Source organism: Callithrix jacchus, chromosome 5 (assembly GCF_049354715.1).
Source record: "Callithrix jacchus isolate 240 chromosome 5, calJac240_pri, whole genome shotgun sequence".
Lineage (NCBI taxonomy): Eukaryota > Metazoa > Chordata > Mammalia > Primates > Cebidae > Callithrix > Callithrix jacchus.
The window spans coordinates 139697906-139722025 of NC_133506.1; the positions used below are offsets into that span (position 1 = coordinate 139697906).

Sequence of the window (24120 nt, forward strand, 5' to 3'; positions counted from 1 at the left end):
TGGTTTTCGTTTTGTATTGTTGTTTGTATTGTTTGTATTTGTATTGATTACTTCTGTACTCCATTTTGGAAAGTTTCTATTGCTATATCTTTAAGTTTGCTGATCTTTTAAAAACACCTGTGAATACCATGCAATGTATTTTTTTATTTCAGATAAAATAAAAAAATATTATTTTATATTGTTTGTATTTATAGTGTTTTTGTATTATTTGTTTGTATTTGTATTGTTTGTTTTTCCTTAGTCTTTTTTTCCTTCTGTACTCCATTTTGGAAAGTTTCTATTGCTATAACTTGAAGTTTGTTGATCTTTTAAAAACACCTGTGAATACTATGCAACATATTTTTTTATTTCAGATGTTAACGTTTTTCATCTCTAAAAGTTCCATTTGAGTCTTTTTTGTATTTTCTATTTCCTGCCTGATTATGTTCATGTTTTCCTCTACTAATATTTTATATATTGGCATATTTATAATCTTTTAACATCTTTGCCTAATGTTTTTATATCTGCCATTTCTAGGTCTGTTTCTATAGTTTTTTTTCTTTTCTTCTGGGTAGTGGGTCATATTTTCCTGCCTTTTTTGCAGTATGTCTGGTAACTTTTAAGTTTGATTCAGCATACTGTGAATTTTACATGATTGGTTGCTGGATTTTGTTGTATTATTTTAAATGTTGTTGGACTTTGTTCTGGCATGCTGTCAGATTACCTTGAATTATTTGATTCCTTTTGATGCTTGCTTTTAAGTTTTTGAATAGACTTTGGTAGAACAAACTTTGGTCTGGGGCTGTTTATTCATACTACTGTGGTGATACCTTGTGAGATCTGAATCTCGTCCATAGTAAAAGATCATCCCACTCTTGAACAGATAGCAACACAGCGTACTCCTGGCCATGTGTGTTCTTTCGGAATTGTTAGCCTAATGCTTTCTCGTGGTTCAGGGGTTCTTTCTCTGGCTTCATTCAGATGCTTTCATCTCACAAATGCAGAGATCAACTCTCAGCCAAAGACTTATACTTTAAAAAAACCTCTCAGTAGTTATATTTTTAAGATCAGAGTTTTTTTGTGCAGCTCCATCGTCAGTACTCTGTTTCCCAAATTCTAGCTGCGTTGAATGCCATGTTCCTCAACTCAGTGAAACAAGTAATAGGTTCTGTTACACCTCCCCTTTTCCTAACTGCTTCCAAGCCTCAAGCTTTGGTAGCCATAGGACTCACTTGATTTGTTTACCTTTTCTTAGGTATACACTTCTGTGCTACCTTGTGTGCAAAGTTTGAAAACCGTTTTTCCTTTTTTTTTTTCTGTCTAATTTTCTAATTGTTAAAGGTGGTTGGGAGGTTAGATCTAGTTCCTGTGATTGGGAGTGGAAGTTTCCTCTACTTTAATATAAAAAGTTCTCTAGTTTTTCTTTGTCTTTCATGACTTGACATTTTGAATACTACAGACCATTTTGGAGAGTGCCCCTCAATCTATGTTTGTTTAATAGTTTCTCAAGATTATATTGAAGTAATGCATTTTTGGTGTGAATACCTCATAAGCGATGTTGTGTCCCTCTTCGTGCACATCAGGAAGCACATGATGTGTATTTGTTCATTACTGTGTGTTAACTTGATTAAGGGGATCATCTGTCAGGTTTCTACAGAGTAAAGTTGCTATTATTTCCCCTCTGTGTCTGTTTAAGTTAAGCAAAATTTTTACCCACTATTTTTAGCCTCTGTTGTTAATTAGAAAAAAATCCTTAAATTTCAAAGTTAGAATATTTCAAAAGAAAAATTGTAAATTAGGCCAGGTGTGGTGGCTCACGCCTGTAATCCCAGCACTTTGGGAGGCTAAGGTGGGCGGATCACGAGGTCAGGAGTTCGAGACCAGCCTGGCCAACATGGTGAAACCTCGTCTCTACTTAAAAAAATATAAAAATTAGCTGGGTGTAGTGGTGCACGCCTGTAATCCTAGGTACTCAGGAGGCGGAGGCAGGAGAATTGCTTGAGCCGGGGAGGTGGAGGTTGCAATGAGCTGAGATCGTGCCACTGCACTCCAGACTGGGTGACAGAGCAAGACTCTGTCTCAGAAAAAAGAAAAAAAAAAGGAAAAAGAAAAAATGTAAATTATACAGTAATAGAGAAAAGTAAAACACGATGGTGTATACAATTTTTGACCCTTTTTTCCTTGCATAAGCAAATGCAACATGAAGAGATGATTTCTAGGTTTTACTGAATAAATGAATTGTAATCTTTACTTAAAGTTATTTAGTATGATAAATATTACAATATTATGTCATTGTTAAAGTTTTATTGCCACTTCTAATCAAGGTTCTTCACTATTTCTGTGCTTTGGATTCCTTTGATAATAAGGACAGACTTATTCTCAGAATGTTATTAAACGTACAAAATACCTATGATTACAAAGACAACCAATTATATGAAAATATAGTGACCAAAATATTTTTAAAATTTTTGAAATGTGCTGCTTTATTTTAATGTATTTAAGAATATAACATAGCTGTTAAAAACTATAATTTTGAAGTGAAGTTGAATGTAATTGATATATTAAGGTGTACTAAGAATGATAAAAAATTGGGAATTTTTATTTTTGACAGTCATAGGCCTTATTAAACTAATGAAGCAAGTTGTTGCTTCCAATCAGAGTGAAAGAGAATGTTAAATTTCAGTTAGAGGTCAGTAAATATGAAGTTAATTTTTTAACTTTGCAGTGTCACAGACTAAATTTCATACTGTATTTGAATGTCGCTAGGGAATTAGCTAATATGCAGGCTGTATCTTGGGGCCCCATTTCCTAGGTTAGATTCGCAGCAACAGGTACATCAAGCAATTCTTTCTTACCTTCCCATGTGGTCTACTTGCTTGGTCAAAATGTACCAAATGAAATATATTTTCTACATGTAGATGGAAAATTTGGGAGATGTTTTAAAATCGTGATAGTTTCATGTGAAATTGGTTAAAATTAAAATATAAGGTATATCTTTTAAATGAGTAGACTGCAAATGAGCCAATTTGTCATAACTTACCCATCATCTCTAACTTTTACCTTACCCATATCCTGTTTCAGTTGATTCTATCTCATTCTTTTTCACTGAAGTTATATGTAGGCTTATTTTTCCCCATGCCCGAAAAGGGAGTATTTTAATTCTGAATATATTCCACTAAGCTTTGTTCTTTTATATCACTAAATTTGTGTTTATAGGATGCGTAGAAAGTTTGTGTGAAATTTAAATATTTTGATTGCTTACATATGAAGCTGAGTAAACATGGCATAAAATTATATTTCCCTTTTTGCTAATGTTCTTTCATTAATTGGTTCTTTGGTTTTTGAATGAGGCAGTGGTAGCTATGAAAGTGGCAGTATTGGAATATTCTTAGTGATTCTGATAGTACTTTCTCATTCTCTCTCTCTCTCTGTCTCTTTTTATTTTTTTTGAGACAGTCTCACTCTGTTGCCCAGGCTAGGGTATAGTGGTGCAATCTCAGCTAACTGCAGCCTCCGCCTCCTGGGTTCAAGTGATTTTTGTGCCTCAGCCTCCTGAGTAGCTGGGACTATAGGTGTGCACCACTACATCTGTCTAACTTTAGTATTTTTAGTGGAGATGGGGTTTCACTATGTTGGCCAGGCTGGTCCGAACTTCCAACCTCGTGATCTGCCCTCTTTGGCCTCCCAAAGTGTTGGAAATACAGGTGTGAGCCACTGCACGCAGCCCTCATTCTCTTTAGATAAAATTATTTGTTGGTAGGGACCAGTTGCTTAACTCCGTGTTTACTTCATGTCTTAAAACTGTTACTAATTATTTAATTATTCTTCCAGTAAAATCAGTGTTGAGATCACAAATCCAAGGGATAGTCTCAGTTGGTCAGTTTGAAGAATGTTTCAAATAGAAATCAAATCCATGATTTGATTAGCTGGTGGAACTTAATTTATGTTAGTAAAAGAATTCTTTATAGGTGCTGACATCTAGTCTTTATGACTGCAGACATCTAGTAGGAGCTGGTTGTTTTTCTGTCTTCTAACCTTGCAACATAGTGGCAGTTGTCCCGAATATTTTATAGCATTACTAATTTGTACTATAGTTTCAGGTTTTAAACACTTTATATTTTATCTTACTGATTTGTTTTATTTTTGTCCCTTTTCCAGTATAGAAATTTAAGTCATCAAAGGCTCAGGAAACAAAAACAGAGCATTCTTTTCTATTATACTTAGCACATCATAATAAGATATAATATGTTTGCAGCCATTTTTATTTTTTCCTTGTCACCATTCTTTTGCAGTTGACAAATATTTTTGAGGTAGGGCCTATCATTGAAGAATGAGTTGATTTCCACTTTGAAAAGCAAAATTGAGGGCTTCCTTTAGTTGATATTTCAGTAAATTAGGAAATAGGCAGCATGGGTAGGTTTTTAAAAACAGTATGATAATGAATATGCATTCCTGGCACATAAACAGCTATGTTTTCTTATACTTTTTGTTACAAGCTGAAAGATTTTTTACTTGATGTTGATTGTATTTTTTGTTTGTTTATTGTTTTTGTCTTCAATTTATTACCTTCATTTTCTGAAACCCTGTGGTATTTGTGACATTTTTCCATGCAGTGTATTCATTTCAGTTGTTATTTTGGCCTGATTTGTTACATCTATAACACCTATTATTTATATTATCCATGGAATGTTTTGAAGCCTTCTTATATTTTCATATTGTATAGATGCTGGTGGGTTATGAAGACAGATTTAATTGCAACATCAGGTACAAAATGGATACAGTTATTTTGCAACATGATTTGTGATAATTGATTTAACTTAGGACAGTTCTGCAACTACTCAAAAAGAGGATCAAAACAAGTTGCACTTGAAGGCTAGCTTTTCTTTTCTTATTTCTTTTTTTTTTCCTTTTTGTGGAAGATGGGGACTTACTATGTTGCCCAGGCTGTTCTTGATTTGAAGGCTAGCTTTTCTTTTCTTTTTTATTTCTACCTTTTTCCTTTTTTTCTTTTTGTGGAAGATGGGGTCTTGCTGTGTTGCCCAGGCTGTTCTTGAACTCCTGGGTTCAAGCAGTTCTCTACCAGAAGGGGAAAAAAAAAAAAAACCTCTAAAAAAAATAGCCAGGCGATTGCTTGAACCCAGGCTGGTTTCAAACTCCTGGGCTCAAGCAGTCCACCTCCCTAGGCTTCCCAATGTGCTGGGATTACAGATGTGAGCCACGTTCTGCCTTTCATATTCTTTATCTCCTTTTTTGTTGTTGTTGTTGTTATCTTGTTGGCACATATAGTCATGTATTGCCTAATGACAAGAATACATTATGAAAAATGCATCATTAGGCAAGTTTGTTTTGTGAATGTCACAGAGTGTACTCAAATAAACCTAGATAGTATGGCCTATTGCTGCTAGGTAGGCTACAAGCCTGCACAACATGTTACTGTACTGAATACTGTAGGCATTTGTAATACAATGGTAAGTATTTGTGTAAACATATATCTAAACATAGAAAAGGTACAGTAAAAGTATGGCATTATAGTCATTTAGTGAAACATTATTTGGTACATGACTGTATTCACTTCTGACAGGAGGATTAACATTATTATCTATTGATGAATTATTAACTTCATTTAATAGCCAGAAGTCATTTTGAATGTGGTTTAAATTTTTTTTAATTCAAAAAATTTTTATATTTTATTGTGGTTGAATGAGATTTCAAGTGTAGTTTTTAAGAGAAATTCCAAAAGTGTTTGCAACAATAGCAGCTCAGTAGAAAAAGAATTTAAAATATTCAAATTCATTATTCATTGTACTTTTTATTATTAAGGTTTGTATTTCATAGGTCCATTTAATTTCATCTGTCAAATGACAAAGAAGTATATCCTCATTGTAAACAAAAAACACTGTGCCTTTTCTAAATTTTCAGGTTTTACTTACCTATATATAGGGATTCTGTTAAACTAGATAAAATAGAAAGAAAAACATTTTATTTTTGAAGGCTACTTAGCTGATGATCATTGTTTTGTTTGGACCGTAACCATTGTTGCATAGTGAATGGTTTGTATGTAGATGAAGACTCATGACTCTAAACCTGTTTAGAGATTAACAGTATTGTTTTTCAGAGACCAAAAGTGTAATGGAAAATTGGTAATTTTTTTTCTAGTTAAGTTGTAGTTTTAAAAATTATCTTTTTATGTTTCAAATTTTAGAAATACGGAAAACTGACAACTTGTACTGGTTGCCGAACACAGTGCAGGTTTTTTGATATGACTCAGTGTATAGGTCCTAATGGATATATGGAGCCATATTGTTCAACTGCTTGTATGAACAGTCACAAGACAAAATATGCAAAATCACAAAGTAAGTTTCCGATATTTGGACAGTTAAAAAACTTTACAACAGAATTACTTTTGCATAAATAACTATTTCTTATTTAATGTTGTTTTTATGCTTATTTTTTACAGCTTTTTATTTTATTAATCTTTTTGAAAACTTTTAATTATTTTGATTATTCTGTACTACTTTTAATTTTAAAGTTCTCTTCATATCTATGTTCTTAGTTAAAATTGTTTCTCTATCTAAAAAAATTATCTAAAACTGAGAATTTTCTATGTATCCATGTATGTTTTAGTGGCACAATATCAGAGTCTTTTATGACAGTATTTTTAAGGTTAAAATAATCTTGAATATTGAAGGTGCAAATAATTTTTTTTAACAGAAACTTCTATAATCTCAGCAGTTGAGAATTTTTTTAAGCTTTTTTATTACTTTGTAAACAAATTAGATATGTACCTTTTCTCTCCTAGGTTTGGGAATTATTTGCCATTTTTGTAAGCGAAACTCTTTACCTCAATACCAAGCCACAATGCCTGATGGAAAACTGTATAACTTTTGCAATTCCAGTTGTGTGGCTAAATTTCAGGTTTGTTGTTGATTTTGCATAACCCGTGTCCCCAGTAAAATACACGTAGAAAATAATCAGTGTAATATGCTTTATTGTTGTTTTATCTTAATTTTTACATAGTTTGTTGAGGGTCAGATTGGAAGGTAGATATTCTAATCACAGGATATGTGGCTATACCAGTTTTCTAATTTAGCATGGATAGTCTAATTGAAATTATAATTGTTACTCTGATACATATTTTGAAGGAAAAGAAATCTCAATATTTAGTTCAATGCTGATTTGTAGTTTTTTCTTATTAGATGGTTTGAATAAAATGTGAACCATAAGGGGACCTCTGTTCTGTGATAAGTGGATGGAGGACCTAGATGTATTTAGCCTAGAAGTAGTAAGAATACATCCTTTCTTCATATGTTAGAGAAATGGGCCATGTAAAGTGGGAATGAGATTTCTTGCAGTAGACCTTTATTTAATACAAGATCGTTTTAGGTAGACAGAGAAAGACTTTCTGACATAGTTCTTCCATTCTGGAGTAAGGATAGTTTCAGAAGATAGATTATTGGAAGCATTCAAACTTAACCTGGTTGACAGCTAGGAAGGAATAATTTAGAGGGGATTCAAGCATTAGTTAGGTGGTACGATTAGGTTTACCTGTTTGTGAAAATTTCAGGGTATTACCCAAAGGTTCAAACCCGTGCATAAAGCCATGCTTCATGAGTTAATTCATCCAACAATTCTGCTTTGTTCCAGGTACTGTGCTCTATGTTAATTTATTTAAACTGAAAATATAGTCTCTTAAGTATAATAGTTACTATATCACTTATTACTATTTAAATTGAGGTGGTTTTGAATTCAACCAAGAGAATGTCAATTTTTGTTAATAGTTATATTCTCATTGAGCTTAGGGGATAAACCATGTTTAAGACTTGTTATTTTAGAAGTTGAGATCATGGCCATTGATACATCCTTATAGTGGTAAATATTGCTTTTGCCTTGTTGGCTTTTCTTAAACTAGAAATTAAGGAATAATTATTAATTAAAAGAGAGGAGGACAGTGTTTGTGGCCTACTACTTGTCACATCTTGAACTTTTTTGATGTTGGATAAACTAAACTGAAACCTGAAAATGTTTTAACCACCCTTTTAATTTAAACTTGTATCACCCATGATTTGATAAGACCCTCTGTATATGTACATAGTCTATTTTAAGGTACAAAGGTATCCCTCGATATCCATAGGGGATTGGTACCAGGACCTCCTGCAGATATAAAAATCCAGGGATGCCCAAATCTCTTATGGCATAGTATTTGCATGTAACCTACAATGCAAGTCTTCCTGTGTACTTTAAATCACCTCTAGATTACCCTTAATATCTAATGCCATGTAAATGCTATGTAGAGTTGTTATACTGTATTGTTTAGGGAATAATGACAAGAAGAAAATGACTGTACATGTCCACACAGATGCAACCATCGTTTTCTTTTTTTTTTTTAATATTTTTGATCCTCTGTTAGTTGAATCCATGGATATGTAGGACTGACTGTACTTAATTTAGGCTCTTATTTTGAGGAATACATTTGGTTAGGCCCACAGACACCCTCATCACTCAGCACATAAATAATACAAAGTTGACAGAAAACCATCATCTTTCCCTTTATCGTAAAACAAACCATATATTTTGAACTTTATATCTTCATTAGAGGTTTTTCCTTTTAAAAGTAATATAATAGGATAGTATTGTTTCTTAGTCCATTCAGGCTACTATTACAGAATACCTTTGACTGAGCTTATAAATAGAAATTTGTTTCTCACATTCTGGAGGTTAGTAAGTCCAAGAAAAGGCACCGGCAACTTATTGTCCGATGAAGGCCTATCCTCATAGATGGTACCTTCTTGCTGTGTCCTCACATGATGAAGGTAGCAAACAAGCTCCCTCAAGCTTCCTTTATAGGAGTACTGACTGATTAGATCATGAGGATGGAGCGCTGATGGTCTGATAACCTCTTCAAAGCCTCTACCTCTTCTAATATTGTCACCTTGGGGTTTAGGATTCAGTCTACGAATTTGTGGGAGAATACCAACATTCAGACTATAGTATATTCCATTTATTTTGAAAGACTAGCTAACTTTAATGGGGTCCCAATTTTTTTGGAAATGGTAAGGGTAATGTTGGCTTTTATTTTTTAAATTAATTCATCTGGTTGTCTTAAATCTGAATATTTTATTTTTCGCAAAGTTAGTGTTATACAGTGTATGCAGAAGTTTTAAAAATGGTAGTTTTTTTCTCCTTCCACTGTACATTGAATAGCTAAGTTTTATTAAGCATTCTATGCATTAAGATTATATGTAATATATATGTAGCATGGTTAAAAAGAATGATAATTAAATACCAGTGTCCTCACCATTCAGGTTAGGAATTAGAAAAAATTTGTTAATGTCCATGTATGCTTATATTGTGTCTTATTTGAGATTTTTTTTTTTTTGGAGACGAATCTCTGTTCCCCAGGCTGGAGGGCAGTGGTTATGATCTTGGCTTGCTGCAACCTCTGTCTCCTGGGTTCAAGTGATTCTGCCTCAGCTTTCTGAGTAGCTGGGATTATAGGCACCTGCCACCACGCCCATCTGATTTTTGTATTTTTAGTAGAGATGGAGTTTTGCCATGTTGGCCTTGTTGGTCTCAAACTTCTGGCTCCCAGGGTTCTGCCCGCCTCAGCCTCCCAAAGTGCTGGGATTACTGGTGTGAGCTACCATGTTAACTTTAAGAAAAGGAATACTAAAATTGCTGGTATGAACATCTGTGTGTAAATCTTTTTTCTCTTAACTTTGTAGAAGATCAATTTTTAAATGTGACATAGGGTGATTTCTTTCTTTCTTTCTTTTTTTTTTTTTGAGACAAGAGTCACACTCTGTTGTTGCCCAGGCTGGAATACAGTGGCGCAATCTCCACTCACTGCAACCTCCGCCTCCTGGGTTCAAGAGATTCTTCTGCCTCCTGAGTAGCTGGGCCTACAGGCATGTGCCATCATGCCCAGCTAATTTTTGTAATCTTAGTAGAGACGGGGTTTCATCATATTGGCTAGGCTGCTCTTGAACTCCTGACCTTGTGATCTGCCTGCCTTGTCCTCCCAAAGTGCTGAGATTACAGGTGTGAGCCACTGAGCCCAGCCTCTTTTTCTCTTTTTTTTGTTTTGAGATGGAGTCTCACTCTGTTACCCAGGCTGGAGTGGAGTGGTGTGATCTCCGCTCATTGCATCCTCCACCTCCTGAGTTCAAGCGATTTCTCCTGACTCAGCCTCCCAGGTAGCTAGGATTACAGGCATGCGCCACCATGCCCAGCCAATTTTTGTATTTTTAGTAGAGATGGGATTTTGCCATGTTGGCTAGGCTGGTCTGCACCTCCTGACTTCAGGTGATCTGCTTGCCTTGGCCTTCCAAAGCGCTAGGATTACAGGTGTGAGCCACCCTGCCTGGCCATCATAGGTCTATTTCACTGGTAGACTTTGAATGAAAATTATAGCAGTAATGCAGTGGCACCAAACATTAGTAAATTGGATATTTGATGGTTATTTGAGATAGCCATAAGAACTAGGGTTTTTTGTTTTTTTTTTAATTTGTTAGTTCAGAACTTGGATGACTAACCTATTATTTGCTTACTGTTGTTTCCTTACATTTTCTTTAAGAGAGCAGATCATGATTGAATATATGATTTTTTTTGTTTTCTTATTTTAGGTAAAAGTAATTCTGTGGTTAAAAAAATTGAATTTCAATTTTATAAAAACTAACATATACTATTAAAATTTTTGAAGACAAAATTTGGAAATGAGTTTTATGTGCTGAAAAGATACTTAAAGCAAGATGCATATTACTTTCTAGGCATCGTAGATATTTGCCAGTATTCACAAATAGAAATTAAAAAAATACATGTCAAGCTCAGCATCTTTTGTTCTTTGTTTTAGGCTCTAAGTATGCAGTCATCTCCAAATGGCCAGTTTGTAGCACCAAGTGATATTCAGTTGAAATGCAACTACTGCAAAAATTCTTTTTGTTCAAAACCAGAAATCCTGGAATGGGAGGCAAGTTATATTTTATAATGTGTGTTACCTAGTGCTTAAAAAAAAAGTCTAGTAAAATAAGTGTTGTATTTCCATATGGAAACCTATTTTTTGGTAGATAAGAATATGCTTTTCAGGTTTTTTTTTGTGATTAGATTACTTACTCTAATGTGAGAGTGGAAAACCAACAGAGGATCTATTTCTCTTTAGGTCCAAGAAAAATTGTTGAAATCATATTCCTGATATATTTTATTTATAATAGTGTACAGAATGTCATTTTGTTTAGCTATATACCTAAAGCAATTGTGTTTCCTTTTTTTAGTCCCCTGTTTCTTTTTGTCCTGTGTTATCTGTGAACTATATTTTTTATCACCTAGCACCTGTACATAATAGAATTTATTAGTCATATACCACCTTGTCATTTATAAAATGACACACTTCTATAATTGTGGGGGGGGTGTGTTTTGTTTTTTTTCTGAGATGGAGTCTTGCTCTGTTGCCCATGCTGGAGTGCAGTGGCATGATCTTGGCCCATTGCAACCTCTGTCTCCTGGGTTCAAGTGATTTCTCCTACCTCAGCCTCCTGAGTAGCTGGGACTATAGGTGGGCGCCACCATGCTCAGCTAATGTTTGTATTTTTAGTAGAGATGGGGTTTCAACATGTTGGTGAGGCTGGTCTCGAACTTTTGACCTCAAGTGATCCACCTGTCTCAACCCTCCCAAAGTGCTGGGATTTCAGGCATGAGCCACTGGGTCATAATTGTGTTTTAATTAAAGAATAGAGGCCTGTGAATTTCAATACAAGTTTATTTTCTTTGCCCATTTTTCACTAGTTTACTAATTTGCTTTGACATGTCTCAGCAACAGCTCTGATTTCTTTCACAAGGGGGCAGTAATAGATGGATAGATGGACATGGTGGCTCAGGCTGCCCATTGCTTTCTTGAGCAGTGCTTGCCTTTGGCCATTGTTTATTTTCACTCTTTTAGGGGTGGGAGGTAGTTTATGGAGTATATAATAAAATGGTGTACAAGATGTAGAAGATAGAGTATTAACAGATTGTTCCTGAGCCAAAATTTATTAGTAGCTATTGGTGAGTCATTCAGTATCTAAGTCTTAGGTGAAAGGTGGTACCTAGAACTGGATTACATGATTTCTAAAATACTTTGGAAACCCTGAAAGTGACTACAACGTTTTTTAGTTTATTATTTTCTTCGGTGTTGTCTCCAGATCATTTAAACCAATCCCTATTTGAGACTGTTGTTGGCATCCAGTGGTGATACCCTTGAAGTAACAGCAATAAGAATGAAGGCCCAGTAAGAAATAATAAAGGAGCGATGAGGAAATGAAGAAAGAAATCCATTAGCAAGCACACAAAATAATTGTGTCATATAGGAAATGAAGATCTTGCATACACTGAATTTTGATACTAGATGAAAATGAGGTCCTTTCCACTGTGTTTATGTCAGTGCTATCCCATTTTTGTAGTTGTGTTGTTGTGTTGCTTTTATTTACATGGAGGTTACGTGTTAGAAGCAGTTAAGAGATGCTGCCACACTAAATGAGAGTTGCGTGTGTCCCTTGGGAGATTGAAAATTCAGTGATCTCTTGCTTCTCACTCCACGTGGCTTCTTTGTTGCCTTCCTCCTCTTATAAATTACGTAGTCATAATGGGGCAACTTTCCACTAATGATTACCTTATTACTTGAGTTGATTCCTAGACTCTTTAACCTTCCTTATTCTAGTCTTCACATGTCTTTGCTGAGTGTAAAGTAGATGGTTTAGACTTAATCTGTAGCCTGCTCAATAATGAGAGAAAAACTGCCTCCCTGGAAGTTTTAACTTGTTCATACCTGCTTGGGTGGATATTTGAAAAGTAGCTCTGGCTATTATGGGTTTGGGGCCAGGAGAAACAAATTATACTAATCATATTCCATTCAAGGGAAACAAACTCAGTCTCAAGTTTAGCAGTACACCTTGTGATAGCACCAAATTAAATACTTTACCCATGATAGATCTGTTACTATTAAGGTGTGTGATAGGAATGTGAAGGAGCCTACTTGCTTATACTCAACAAATAATTTTTCTTTTTGATGGAAAATATTATTTGTATCATAATTTTCATCTTTCTTTAGTTTACTTATGCTGTCTTTTCCATAATTTTCTTCTCATTTCTCCAATTGGGTGAGCAATACCAGTCTACCATCTTATTTTAGTGATATTTTTACTTTCATTGAGTAATTTTAGGGTAGCTGATGGTATTGAAGTTTGTGGAGCTATGTTTAAATTTGGCAGTGAATTGGTTAAACTAGGTATCCATAGCCTGTAGGAAATTTATCCCCAAAGATCTTAACATTAAATAGGTAAATGATTTAACTTTGCTTCTGTAAAAGTAGCTTGTTTATTTCTTAAACTTGTTCTTGAGGTGGTTATCATATACTTACCAAGGTTCCCATTGTGCATTTAGAACAAAGTGCATCAGTTCTGCAGCAAAACTTGTTCAGATGACTATAAGAAGTTGCATTGCATAGTTACATATTGCGAATACTGTCAAGAGGAGAAGACTCTTCATGAAACAGTAAATTTCTCTGGCGTTAAGAGACCTTTCTGTAGTGAAGGCAAGTGTACATACGGTGTTGTTCATAACATTTATTAATATTTAATGTTTTTGCCAAAAAATACTTAAATATATCCAGAGTAGGTTCACAGTTTTAATGGAGCTGAACAAAAAAATTGAGTTTGCATTTCTACTGACTTGTTTTGTTATTTTATGTATATTTGTAGACCTCTGGGCTTCAAGATGGTTTTATTTCTAAATATTTGGTAACCTCTAATTTCATTACAGGAAAGTTTTAGATTAAAATGAAAATATTATCATACCATATGATTTCTAAACTGACACATTGTGGTCTGAAAGTTGGTTTTCCAAGTGAATTAAACTTGTTTATCATTAGCTCCATTTTCCCTGCCCAGCTTACTACCTAGCCTACAAAGGTTTTCAACATGTATACCAGAAAGAAAATCACATGTGGCAGTACTAAAATGGGAAGATAATTTTAGGTATTCAATTTGGGGTGCCAGGAAAACACTGGGTTCTGTTTTAATATGTCCAAGAATTCCTTTTCCTCTTATCTACACTTTTGCTGCTTTGGTGCCAGGCAACAGATTATACAGATGAATTCAAATTCTACATCTACTTGTCCAGAGATAGAAACTAGAATTGTAGCTATGGGTTTTGGAGTTCTTGTTATTCCTGTTCCCAAATGTGACATTCTTGCTCTAAGCTGGTTTTCACTTTCTATTCTTTCTTTGGTCCATGGCACTGAAATCCCAGCTTTCCTGTCTGCTATCTTCACCTGTAATTTTTTAATGAGGATTTTCTTTCTGGATCTACTTTTTCTGTGGATTCCTACTGCTAGCTTAGAGTAAGAGAAAGGTGGGAAAATCCTACATACCAGCAGTAGAGAATGACAGCAAAATAAAAAGATTTATCATTTCATTCAATTAGTGCGTTCATTTACAGCCTTCATGTGTAATGTAAAGTCATGTCTATAAGAAGGTGCTTCTTATAAAACAGGGCATTCCTATTTAAATTTAATTTTGTACATTTCACCTGGAATGGAAAGTAACCATGTTTTAGTTACTTATGAGCAAAGCTATAATGAAAAATGACAAATCTTACAATGTTTCATTGAAAAGATTGATTCTGAATTAATTTACGTTTTTTTGCATTTGAGTTGTGTAATCAGAAATCTGAACATACTGATGTTGATTGCTCATATATGTCATTAATTGTCTACCATTTGGATTATATGGATTTTACTAAAATGAATAGACAATTAGCAAATAAGTAATTGACATTCAAGAAGATAATTTTCAGTTGGAAGGATTTATAAATTCAGATGGGTAGTAGCACATTAAAAAAGAATGTGTATTTTTTTCCTGTTAAATGTTATATATAACTTTTGCTTTCTCTTACTGAACCTAGTTCTCTGCTAGAACCTGTCTGAAATAACAAAACACAAAATACCTAGTACTACCATCAAAATCTAGTTAGATAAAGCTAATAAAGGTAAATTAAAAAAAATTTTTTTTAGGCTGGACACGGGCTCACGTGAGCTTGTGATCTCAGCGCTGTGGGAGGCCAAGGTGGGTGGATCATGAGGTCAGGAGATTGAGACCATCTTGGCCAACATGGTGAAACCCCGTCTGTACTAAAAATACAAAAAATTAGCTGGGCGTTGTGGCAGGCACCTGTAATCCCAGCTACTTGAGAGGCTGAAGCAGGAGAATCACTTGAACCCGAGAGGCAGAGGCTGCAGTGAACTGAGACTGTGCCACTGCACTCCAGCCTGGGCAACAGAATGAGACTTGTATCCAAAAAATAAAACAAAATAAAAAAAATTTTAATATAGTTTAAGGCAACAGAAAAGAAGTTATAGGATACTACATAAATGATTGCTAAATAAGTTATATAGAAAACAATTGCAGTTCATGTTTGCAGACAGGAAATATCATTTTAAACAAGGTTGATGTGGGTAGCATTTGTGAAAAAGGTATAATATGAGGTCCTTATGAAAGGATGAATAGGATTTTAGTAGATAACATTATAAGTCATTTACTTAGTAAAAAGTATTATTTGATACTCATAGAGTTGATGTAGGTAATCAATAAGATAGACATGTAAATATACTTAAAATAATGCATTTATGTAGTAGAGAAAAGAAATTCTTTATTAAAGGGCTAGATAACAAAAGTATTTTGTCTGGGCAAGTCAATAAATCCGTTTTATTTCCCTGAAGGTCCATGTAAGAGACATAAGCTTGAAACATTAGCTGTTTAGCCTACTTAAGTTGAATATCTCTGTAAGTTTACTCAGAGCCTTTCAGTAGTCTGCATTGTTTCTTTTTATAAAATACCTATTTGTGGTATGTTTACTTTGATACTTAAGAATCTATCTATTTCCTAGGCCCAAGCACCACTCTATTTAAATAGAACAAATAAAATAATTCTGAGACATTACTAGATTTTAACATCTTGAAACATTATTTTAACCCACATGTTAGATAATATATTATCTAATAAAATGTTCCATATTCTGTTCCAATTTTTATAGGTTGATAGTGATTATAGTAGATTTTATAGTTTTGATCAGGAGAGGAAAAGTCTTGACCAATTAAGAAATGTCTCCGCTCAAAAATTCATTTTCATGTCTTTTTTTGTTTTAATATTTAAACCTTATATTTTTCAGGCTGCAAATTATTATACAAACAGGATTTTGCAAGACGTTTAGGACTGAGATGTGTTACTTGCAACTATTGTTCTCAGCTATGTAAGAAGGGAGCAACTAAAGAACTTGATGGTGTTGTGAGAGATTTCTGCAGTGAAGACTGCTGTAAAAAATTTCAGGATTGGTACTACAAGGCGAGTAACTCCACATTTTTATTATAGCAGCTACTTTAACCAGTCTTAAGAAACGTTGTAGCTGTTACCATTATGAATATGGCAACTCATTTATTTAAAAAATGTACACACTTAAGGCCTAGCTTTGATAATATATTAAAATTGTCTTGTCAATGCTTGTTCTTTATAATTTGAATTAGCGTTTTTATCTCTCTCTCTTTGTAACTTAAGCATTATTACCAAAAGATTAGGATATACCTATATTTTCAGCAATGTAGTTTAACAAAATTAGTTATTTTTCAATTTGTTGTTTCTTTTTATTTCACTAAGTAGAATTGTTGTTGTTGTTGTTGAGATGGAGTGTTTGTTGTCCAGGCTAGAGTGCAGTGGCACGATCTCGGCTTACTGCAACTTCCACCTCCTGGGTTCAGGTGATTCTTGTGCCTCAGCCTCCCAAGTAGCTGAGATTACAGGTGTTTGCCACCGTGCCTAGCTAATTTTTGTATTTTTAGTAGAGAGGGGGGTTTTACCATGTTGGCCAGGTTGGTCTCAAACTCCTGACCTCAGGTGATCCTCCTGCCTCAGCCTCCCAAAATGCTGGGATTACAGGCATGAGCCACTGCACCTGGTTAAATATAAATATTTTTGATAACGTTATCAGTATTGAATGTTAGCAGGTAATTGTTTTGGATACTTGGGATGTATTTTAAAAACATTTTCCTCTTTTTTGGCTTTTTGCCTTTTTAATTGTGAGTTTTGGGGGACTTTCAAATTGAAAAGAACACTAAATAGAGACCAGAAACATTTAATTTGAAACTGTAAATGTGTGTACATGTATGTGTCATATTAAAATCCACTTTAAAAAATTTAACTTTTAAGTTCAGGAGTACATGTGCAGGTTTTTTATATAAGTAAATTTGGGCCATGGGGGTTTGTTGTACAGATTATTTTATCACCCAGGTATTAAGCCTAGTACCCATTAGTTATTTTTCTTGATCCTTTCCCTCCTCCTACCTTCTACTCTCCTAAAGGGCCCAGGGTCTGTTGTTCCCCAGAGTTTGTGTTATCATTTAGCTCCTACTTATAAGTGAGAACATGCGGTATTTGCTTTTCTGTTCCTGTGTTAGTTTGCTAAAGATAATGGCCTCCAGTTCTATCCATGTTCCTGCAGAGGACATGATCTCTTTCTTTTTTATGGCTGTATAGTATTCCATGGTATATATGAATCACATTTTCTTTATCTACTCTACCCTTGGTAGGCATTTAGGTTGACTCCAATGTCTTTCCCGATGTGAATAGTGCTGCATTGAACATCTGTGTACATGTATCTTTATGATAAAATGATTTATATTCCTTTGGGTATATATCCAATAATGGGATTGCTGGGTTGAATAGTAGTTCTGTGTTTAGGTCTTTGAGGAATCATCACATTGTTTTCTATAATGGTTGAACTAATTTATATTCCCACCAACAGTGTAGAGGCATTCATTTACTCTGCAATCTCACCAGCATGTTATTTTTGGACTTTTTTAATAATTGCCATTCTGACTGGTGTGAGATGGTATCTCATTGTGGTTTTTATTTGCATTTCTGTAATGATCAATGGTGTTGAGTGGTTTTTTATATGCTTATTGGCCACATGTATGTCTTCTTTTAAAAAGTGTCTGTTTATGTCTTTTGCCCACTTTTTAATGGGGTTGTTTTCTTCTTGTAAATTTATTTAAATTTCTTACAGATGCTCAGTATTAGACCTTTGTCAGATGAATCGTTTGGAAAATTTTTCTCCCATTCTGTAGGTTGTTTACTCTGTTGATAGTTTCTTTTGCTGTGCAGAAGCTCTTTAATTAAATCCCATTTGTCAGTTTTTGCTTTTGTTGTAGTTGCTTTTGGCATCTTAATCTTAGCTGGTTCCTGTGTCCAGAATGGTATTGCCTAGGTTGACTTCAGGGGTTTTTATAGTTTTGGGTTTTACATTTAAGTCCTTAATCCATCCTGAGTTAATTTTTGTATGTGGTGTAAGGAAACGGGTCCAGTTTCAATCTTCTCCATATGGTTAGCCAGCTATCCCAGCACCACTTATTGAATAGAGAATCCTTTTCTCATTACTTGTTTTTGTCAGGTTTGTTGAAGATCAGATAGTTGTAGGTGTGCAACCTCATTTCTGGGCTCTCTGTTGTGTTCCATTGGTTTATATGTCTGTTTTTGTGCCAGTACCGTGCTGTTTTGGTTACTGTATCCCTGTAGTATAGTTTGAAGTCAGGTAGCATGATGCCTCCAGCTTTGTTTGTTTTGCTTTTTGCTTAGGATTGCCTTGGCTATTTGGGTTCTTTTTTGGTTCCTTATGAATTTAAAAATAGTTTTGTTGTTGTTGTTGTTGTTCTGCGAAAAATGTCATTGATAGTTTAATGGGAAAAACATTGAATCTGTAAACAGCTTTGGGCAGTATGGCTATGTTAACAATATTCTTTTTATCCATGAGTATATGAGGTTTTTCCATTTGTTTTTGTCATCTCTGATTTCTTTGAGCACTATTTTGTAGTTCCCCTTGTAGAGATTTTTCACCTCCCTGATTAGCTGTATTCCTAGGTATTTTATTCATTTTGTGGCGATTTTCAATGAGATTGTGTTTCTGATTTGGCTCTTTGCTTGACTGTTGTTGGTATATAGAAAAGCTGATGATTTTTTACATTGATTTTGTATTCTTGCTGAAACTGTTTATCAGCTGAAGGAATTTTTGGGCTGAGTCTGTGGGGTTTACTGGATATAGGATTGTGTCATTTGTGAACAGGGAAAGTTTGACATTGTCTCTTCCTATTTGGATGCCCTTTATTTCTTTCTTTTGCCTGGTTGCTCTGGCCAGGACTTCCAATACTGTGTTGAACAGGAGTGGTGAGAGAGGAATGCCAGTTTTCAAGGGGAATGAATGCTTGCAGCTTTTGCTCATGCAGTATGTTTGCTGTGGGTTTGTCCTAGATGGCTCTTACTATTTTGAAGTATAGTCCTTCAATACCTAGTCTGTTGAGAATTTTTAACATGAAGGGATGTTGAATTTTATCAAAAGCCTTTTCTGCATCTATTGAGATAATCATTTGGTTTTTGTCTTTAGTTCTGTTTATGTGATTAGTCATATTTATTGATTCGCATTTGTTGAACCAGACTTGCATTCCAAGGATAGAGCCTACTTGATCACGGTGGCTAAACCTTTTTGATGTACTGCTGGCTTTGGTTTGCCAGTTGAGGATTTTGGCATTCATGTTCATTAAGGATATTGGCTTAAAGTTTTCTTTTCTTGTTGTGTCTCTGCCAGGTTTTGGTATCAGGATGATGATGACCTAATAGAATGAGTTAGGGAGGAGTTCCCCGTCCTCGATTTTTTTAGAATAGTTTTAATAGGAATGGTACCAGCTCTTCTTTGTACGTCTGGTGAAATTGTGTGAATCCATCTAGTCCTGGGCTTTTTTGGTTGGTAGGCTATTTATTACTGATTCCGTTTCAGAGCTTGTTATTGGTTTGTTCAGGGATTCAGTTTTTTTCTGGCTTGGTCTTAGGAGGGTCTGTGTGTCCAGGAATTTGTCCATTTCTTCTAGATTTTCTAGATTATGTGCACAGAAGTGTTCATAATAATCTCTGGTGGTTATTGGTATTTCTGTGGGATCAGTGGTAATATCCCCTTTATTGTATTTAATTGTGTTTATTTGGGTCTTCTCTTTATTAGTCTAGCTAGCAGTCTATTTTATTAATTTTCCAAAAAAAAAAAAAAACCTCCTGGATTTATTGATCTTTTGAATGGTTTTTCATGTCTCAGACTTCAGTTCAGCTCTAATTTTGGTTATTTATTGTCTTCTACTAGAGTTAGGGTTGGTTTTCTCTTGGATCTCTAGTTCTTTTAGTTGTGATGTTAGGTTGTTAAATTGAGATCTTTCTAACTTTTTGATGTCGGCATTTAGTGCTATAGATTTCCTTCTCAACACTGTCTTAGCTGTGTATCAGAAATTCTGGTATGTTGTATATTTGTTCTTATTGGTTTCAAAGAAGTAACTGGTTAATCTCACTATTTACCTGAAACTTGTTCAGGAACAGGTTATTCAATTTCCATGTAATTGTATGGTTTTCAGTGAATTTCTTAGTCTTGACTTCTAATTTGATTGTACTGTGATCCAAGAGACTTTTTGTTATGATTTCAGTCCTTTTACATTTGCTGAGGAGTGTTTGATATGTGATTATGTGACTGATTTTAAGAGTATGTGTCATGTGACAGTGAGAAGAATGTATATTCTGTTTTTTTGGGGTATCTGTTTGATTTTATGCCGAGTTCAGGTCCTGAATATTTTTATTTTCTGCCTTAGTGATCTGTCTGATACTGTCATTGGGGCATTGTCTGGGAGTTTAAGTCTCTTTGTAGTTCTCTAAGAACTTCCTTTATGAATCTGGGTCCTCCTGTGTTGGGTGCATTTATATTTAGGATAGTTAGGTCTGATGGTTGAATTGAACCCCTTACCATTATGTAATGACCTTCTTTGTCTTTTTTGATCTTTGTTGGTTTAAAAAGATCAAACCAACCCCCTGCTTTTCTTTGTTTTCCATTTGCTTGGTAGATTTTTCTCCATCTTTTTATTTTGAGCCTATGTGTATCATTGCATGTGAGATGAGTCTCTTGAGAACAGCATACTAATGGATTTTGTTTCTTTACCCAGCTTGCCACTGTGTGCCTTTTAATTGGGGCATTTAGCCCATTTATATTTAAGGTTAGTATTGATATGTGTGGGTTTGATCCTGTCATCATGATGTTAGCTGGTTATTTTGCAGACTTGTTTATCTGGCTGCTTTATAGTGTCACTGGTCTATGTACTTACATGTGTTTTTGTAGTGGTTGGTAATGGTCTTTCCCTTCCATATTTAGTGCTGCTTTTAAGAGCTCTTATAAGGCAGGTCTGGTGGTAACAAATTCTCTCAGATTTTGCTTGCCTGAAAAAGATCTTATTTCTCCTTTACTTATGAAGCTTAGTTTGGTGGCATACGAAATTCTGGTTGGCAAGTGGCACTAGTGTTAAAATAAATTTGAAAAAAGTAATGTTGAATATCAGCCCCTAATCTCTTCTGGCTTGTAGGGTTTCTGCTGAGACGTCTGCTATTAATCTGATGAGTTTCCCTTTGTAGGTGACCTGACCTTTCTCTCTGACTACCTTTTAACATTTTTTCTTTCATTTCATTTCAATCTTGGAGTATCTGTTGATTATGTGTCTTGAGAATGATCTTTTTATGAGGTATCATACTGGGGTCTCTACGTTTCTTGAATTTGAATGTTGGCCTTTCTAGCTATGTTGGGGAAGTTCTCATGGATGATATCTAGAAATAATGTTTTCCAAGTTGCTTACACTCTCCCCATCTCTTCTAGGGACACCAATTAGTTGTAGATTTGGTCTCTTTACATAATCCCATAGTTCCTGGAGGTTTTGTTCATTCCTTTTTATCCTTTTTCTCTGTATTCTTGTCTGTCTTATTTCACAAGGCCAGTCTATAAGTTCTGAGAGTCTTTCTTCTGCTTGGTCCATTCTGCTACTAATACTTGTGATTGCCTTATGAAATTCTTATAGTATGTTTTCCAGCTCTACCACATCAGTTATGTTATTTCATATACTGGGTATTTTGTTTGTAAGCTCCTGCATGGTTCCTTGGATTGAGTTTCAGTGTGCTCCTGCTTCTCAGTGATCTTCATTCCCATCCGTAGTCTGAATTCTATTTCTGTTATTTCTGCCATCTCAGCCTGATTCAGAACCTTACTTGAGAAGTAGTACAGTCATTTGGAAGAAAGAAGGCACTCTGGCTTTTTGATTTGCCAGGGTTCTTGTGCTGGTTCTTTCTCATCTTTGTGTGCTTAGATTCCTTTAACCTTTGAAGTTGTTGATCTTTTCCTTTTTTTTTTTTTTTTTTTTTTTTGAGACAGGGTCTTGCTCTGTTGCCCAGGCTGGAATACAGTGGCATAGTCTTAGCTCACTGCAGCCTCTGCCTCCTGGGTTCAAATGATTCTCCTGCCTTAGCTCCCCGAGTAGCTGGGATTACAGGTACATGCTCATTTTTGTATTTTCTGTTCGAGTTGGTCTCAAACTCCTGACCTCAAGTGATCCACCTGCCTCCACCTCCCAAAGTGCTGAACTACAGGCGTGAGCCACTGTGCCTGGCCAGTTTTTTTTTTCTTTTATCCTATTTGATGACTTTGAGGGTTTGCTTGTAGTATATGGTGGATTCAGTTAAGTGACTTTGTTTCTGAAAGATTTTAAGGGACCATAGCTCAGCTCCAAACTCCTGGACTGTGTGCTTTAACTCTGGGGTACTTGTTTCAGTCTCAACTTTGCTGTCTGTCTCCTTGGAGCTTAGGTATCCACTGCAGTGGGGAGACTGACGTGTTTGGGGCTGCTGGTCACTACACTCGATGGATGGTGTCAGTCAAAGCATTTGGTAGTGCAGTGACAGCGGGATCCATCTTCATTGGCATGTGTCAGCAACAGTGGCAGCATGGTGGGTTGCACACTGGTTGGCTGTGGCAGGGTGCTAGTGGGTGCTGAGGTGCCTGCCTCCCAGCCTGCATTTGCCACAGTGGTAAAGGCAATGTGGCTAGGGGATGGAGTGGGGATCCCCTGTCTGCTGTTGTGTCTGTGGTTGCACTGGTGGTGGTGGTGGCGGCAGGGCACTGGCAGGTCTTTGTGCATTCTCGGGGGCTCTTGGTCACTCAGGGAGATGGAGTGTCTGTTGTTCCCCATTCCTAGTTTTGTTCTGGGCAGTGTTGGTGCAAGGGCCAGGTGCTGGTGGAGGCGGGCTGACTGCTAAGGCTCAAACTGCAGTGTTGTTGGTGGGGCAAGATGGCAGCAAAGCACACTGCTGCTGCATGAGTGGCAGGGCAGGATGCACACATGTGGGTGCTGATGTGGTGAGGCAAGCGAAACCTGCCTGCACATGGCAGGGTGATGTGGTGAGTATCTCTGGGCCCCAGGGGAAGCTGCAGTGTGGGGAGGGAGTGGGCAGCACTGCTACTGTGTGTCTGTGGGGGCCACCCTTCTGGAACTCCCCAGTGGTCAAGTTCAGTCTGCCAGGGTAGAAGCTGTGATCAGGGCTCCCAGGACACTCGAAGCTGCCCTGAAAGCAGGTACTGCCAGGTGGGACCCTACAAGAGGCCAGCAGACTAAGGGCTGCTCAGGTCAGACTGGTCTCTTCTTATAAGCAATATCTCTCTGTAGAGTTCAGGTCTGACAGTTCCCCTAGGGTTAATTCCCCTATGGTCATCCCTGGCCACGCTCCACTACAGAGGCTCCTCCACATCAGCTGGGTTGCTGTGCCTACAACTTCTCTAAGCAGCTCTCCCTGCCAACTCAAGTGTCCCTGCTGCTTTAGGGGTTTCCTCCTGCTGAGATTCCAGAGGCTTGTGGCCAGAGCAGGTTGCTTTCTGCCAGTTTAACTAACCTGTTCCCTGAGCATACTGGGAGCCAAGAACAAGTCCCAGTGTGTGGTGGCCCCATGCAGGGTTCCCAGATTGCTTCTCCTTCAGCCAAGCTTTTCTCTGTCTTCCCTCCTTCACTCTTGGTGCCTTCCCTCTGAAGACCTGTTAAGAGTGCACCAGTATTCTCAGTCCTGGGCAGCTCTTCTACCTGGCTGCGTCTAGTCAGTCATCTTGTCCCAACATCTACTTTTATAAAGTCAGTTTTCACACATTGCATTAATTTCTTCCTAGATAAGAAAATGAGTATAAATTTGGACCATGGATAGTAAGAAAAATTACAAGAAGAGCATTAATTCCTATGTT

The 24120-nt window shown here is 36.1% G+C and overlaps 1 protein-coding gene across 33 annotated transcripts in view; it reads left to right on the forward strand.

The window, feature by feature from the left end:
• ZMYM2 (zinc finger MYM-type containing 2) overlaps positions 1-24120 on the forward strand; it is a 122859-nt gene that overhangs the window by 57170 nt on the left and 41569 nt on the right. For 31 of the 33 annotated variants that reach the window (XM_078375095.1, XM_078375094.1, XM_078375100.1 and 28 more), the window contains 5 exons: positions 6182-6332; positions 6779-6894; positions 10829-10945; positions 13390-13540; positions 16174-16346. In XM_078375095.1, the coding sequence (XP_078231221.1) occupies positions 6182-6332; positions 6779-6894; positions 10829-10945; positions 13390-13540; positions 16174-16346 (708 nt within the window). Of the gene's footprint in view, positions 1-6181; positions 6333-6778; positions 6895-10828; positions 10946-12152; positions 13541-16173; positions 16347-24120 lie in introns of all 33 variants that reach the window. The other 2 variants (XR_013536140.1, XR_013536141.1) reach the window with 1 other exon arrangement.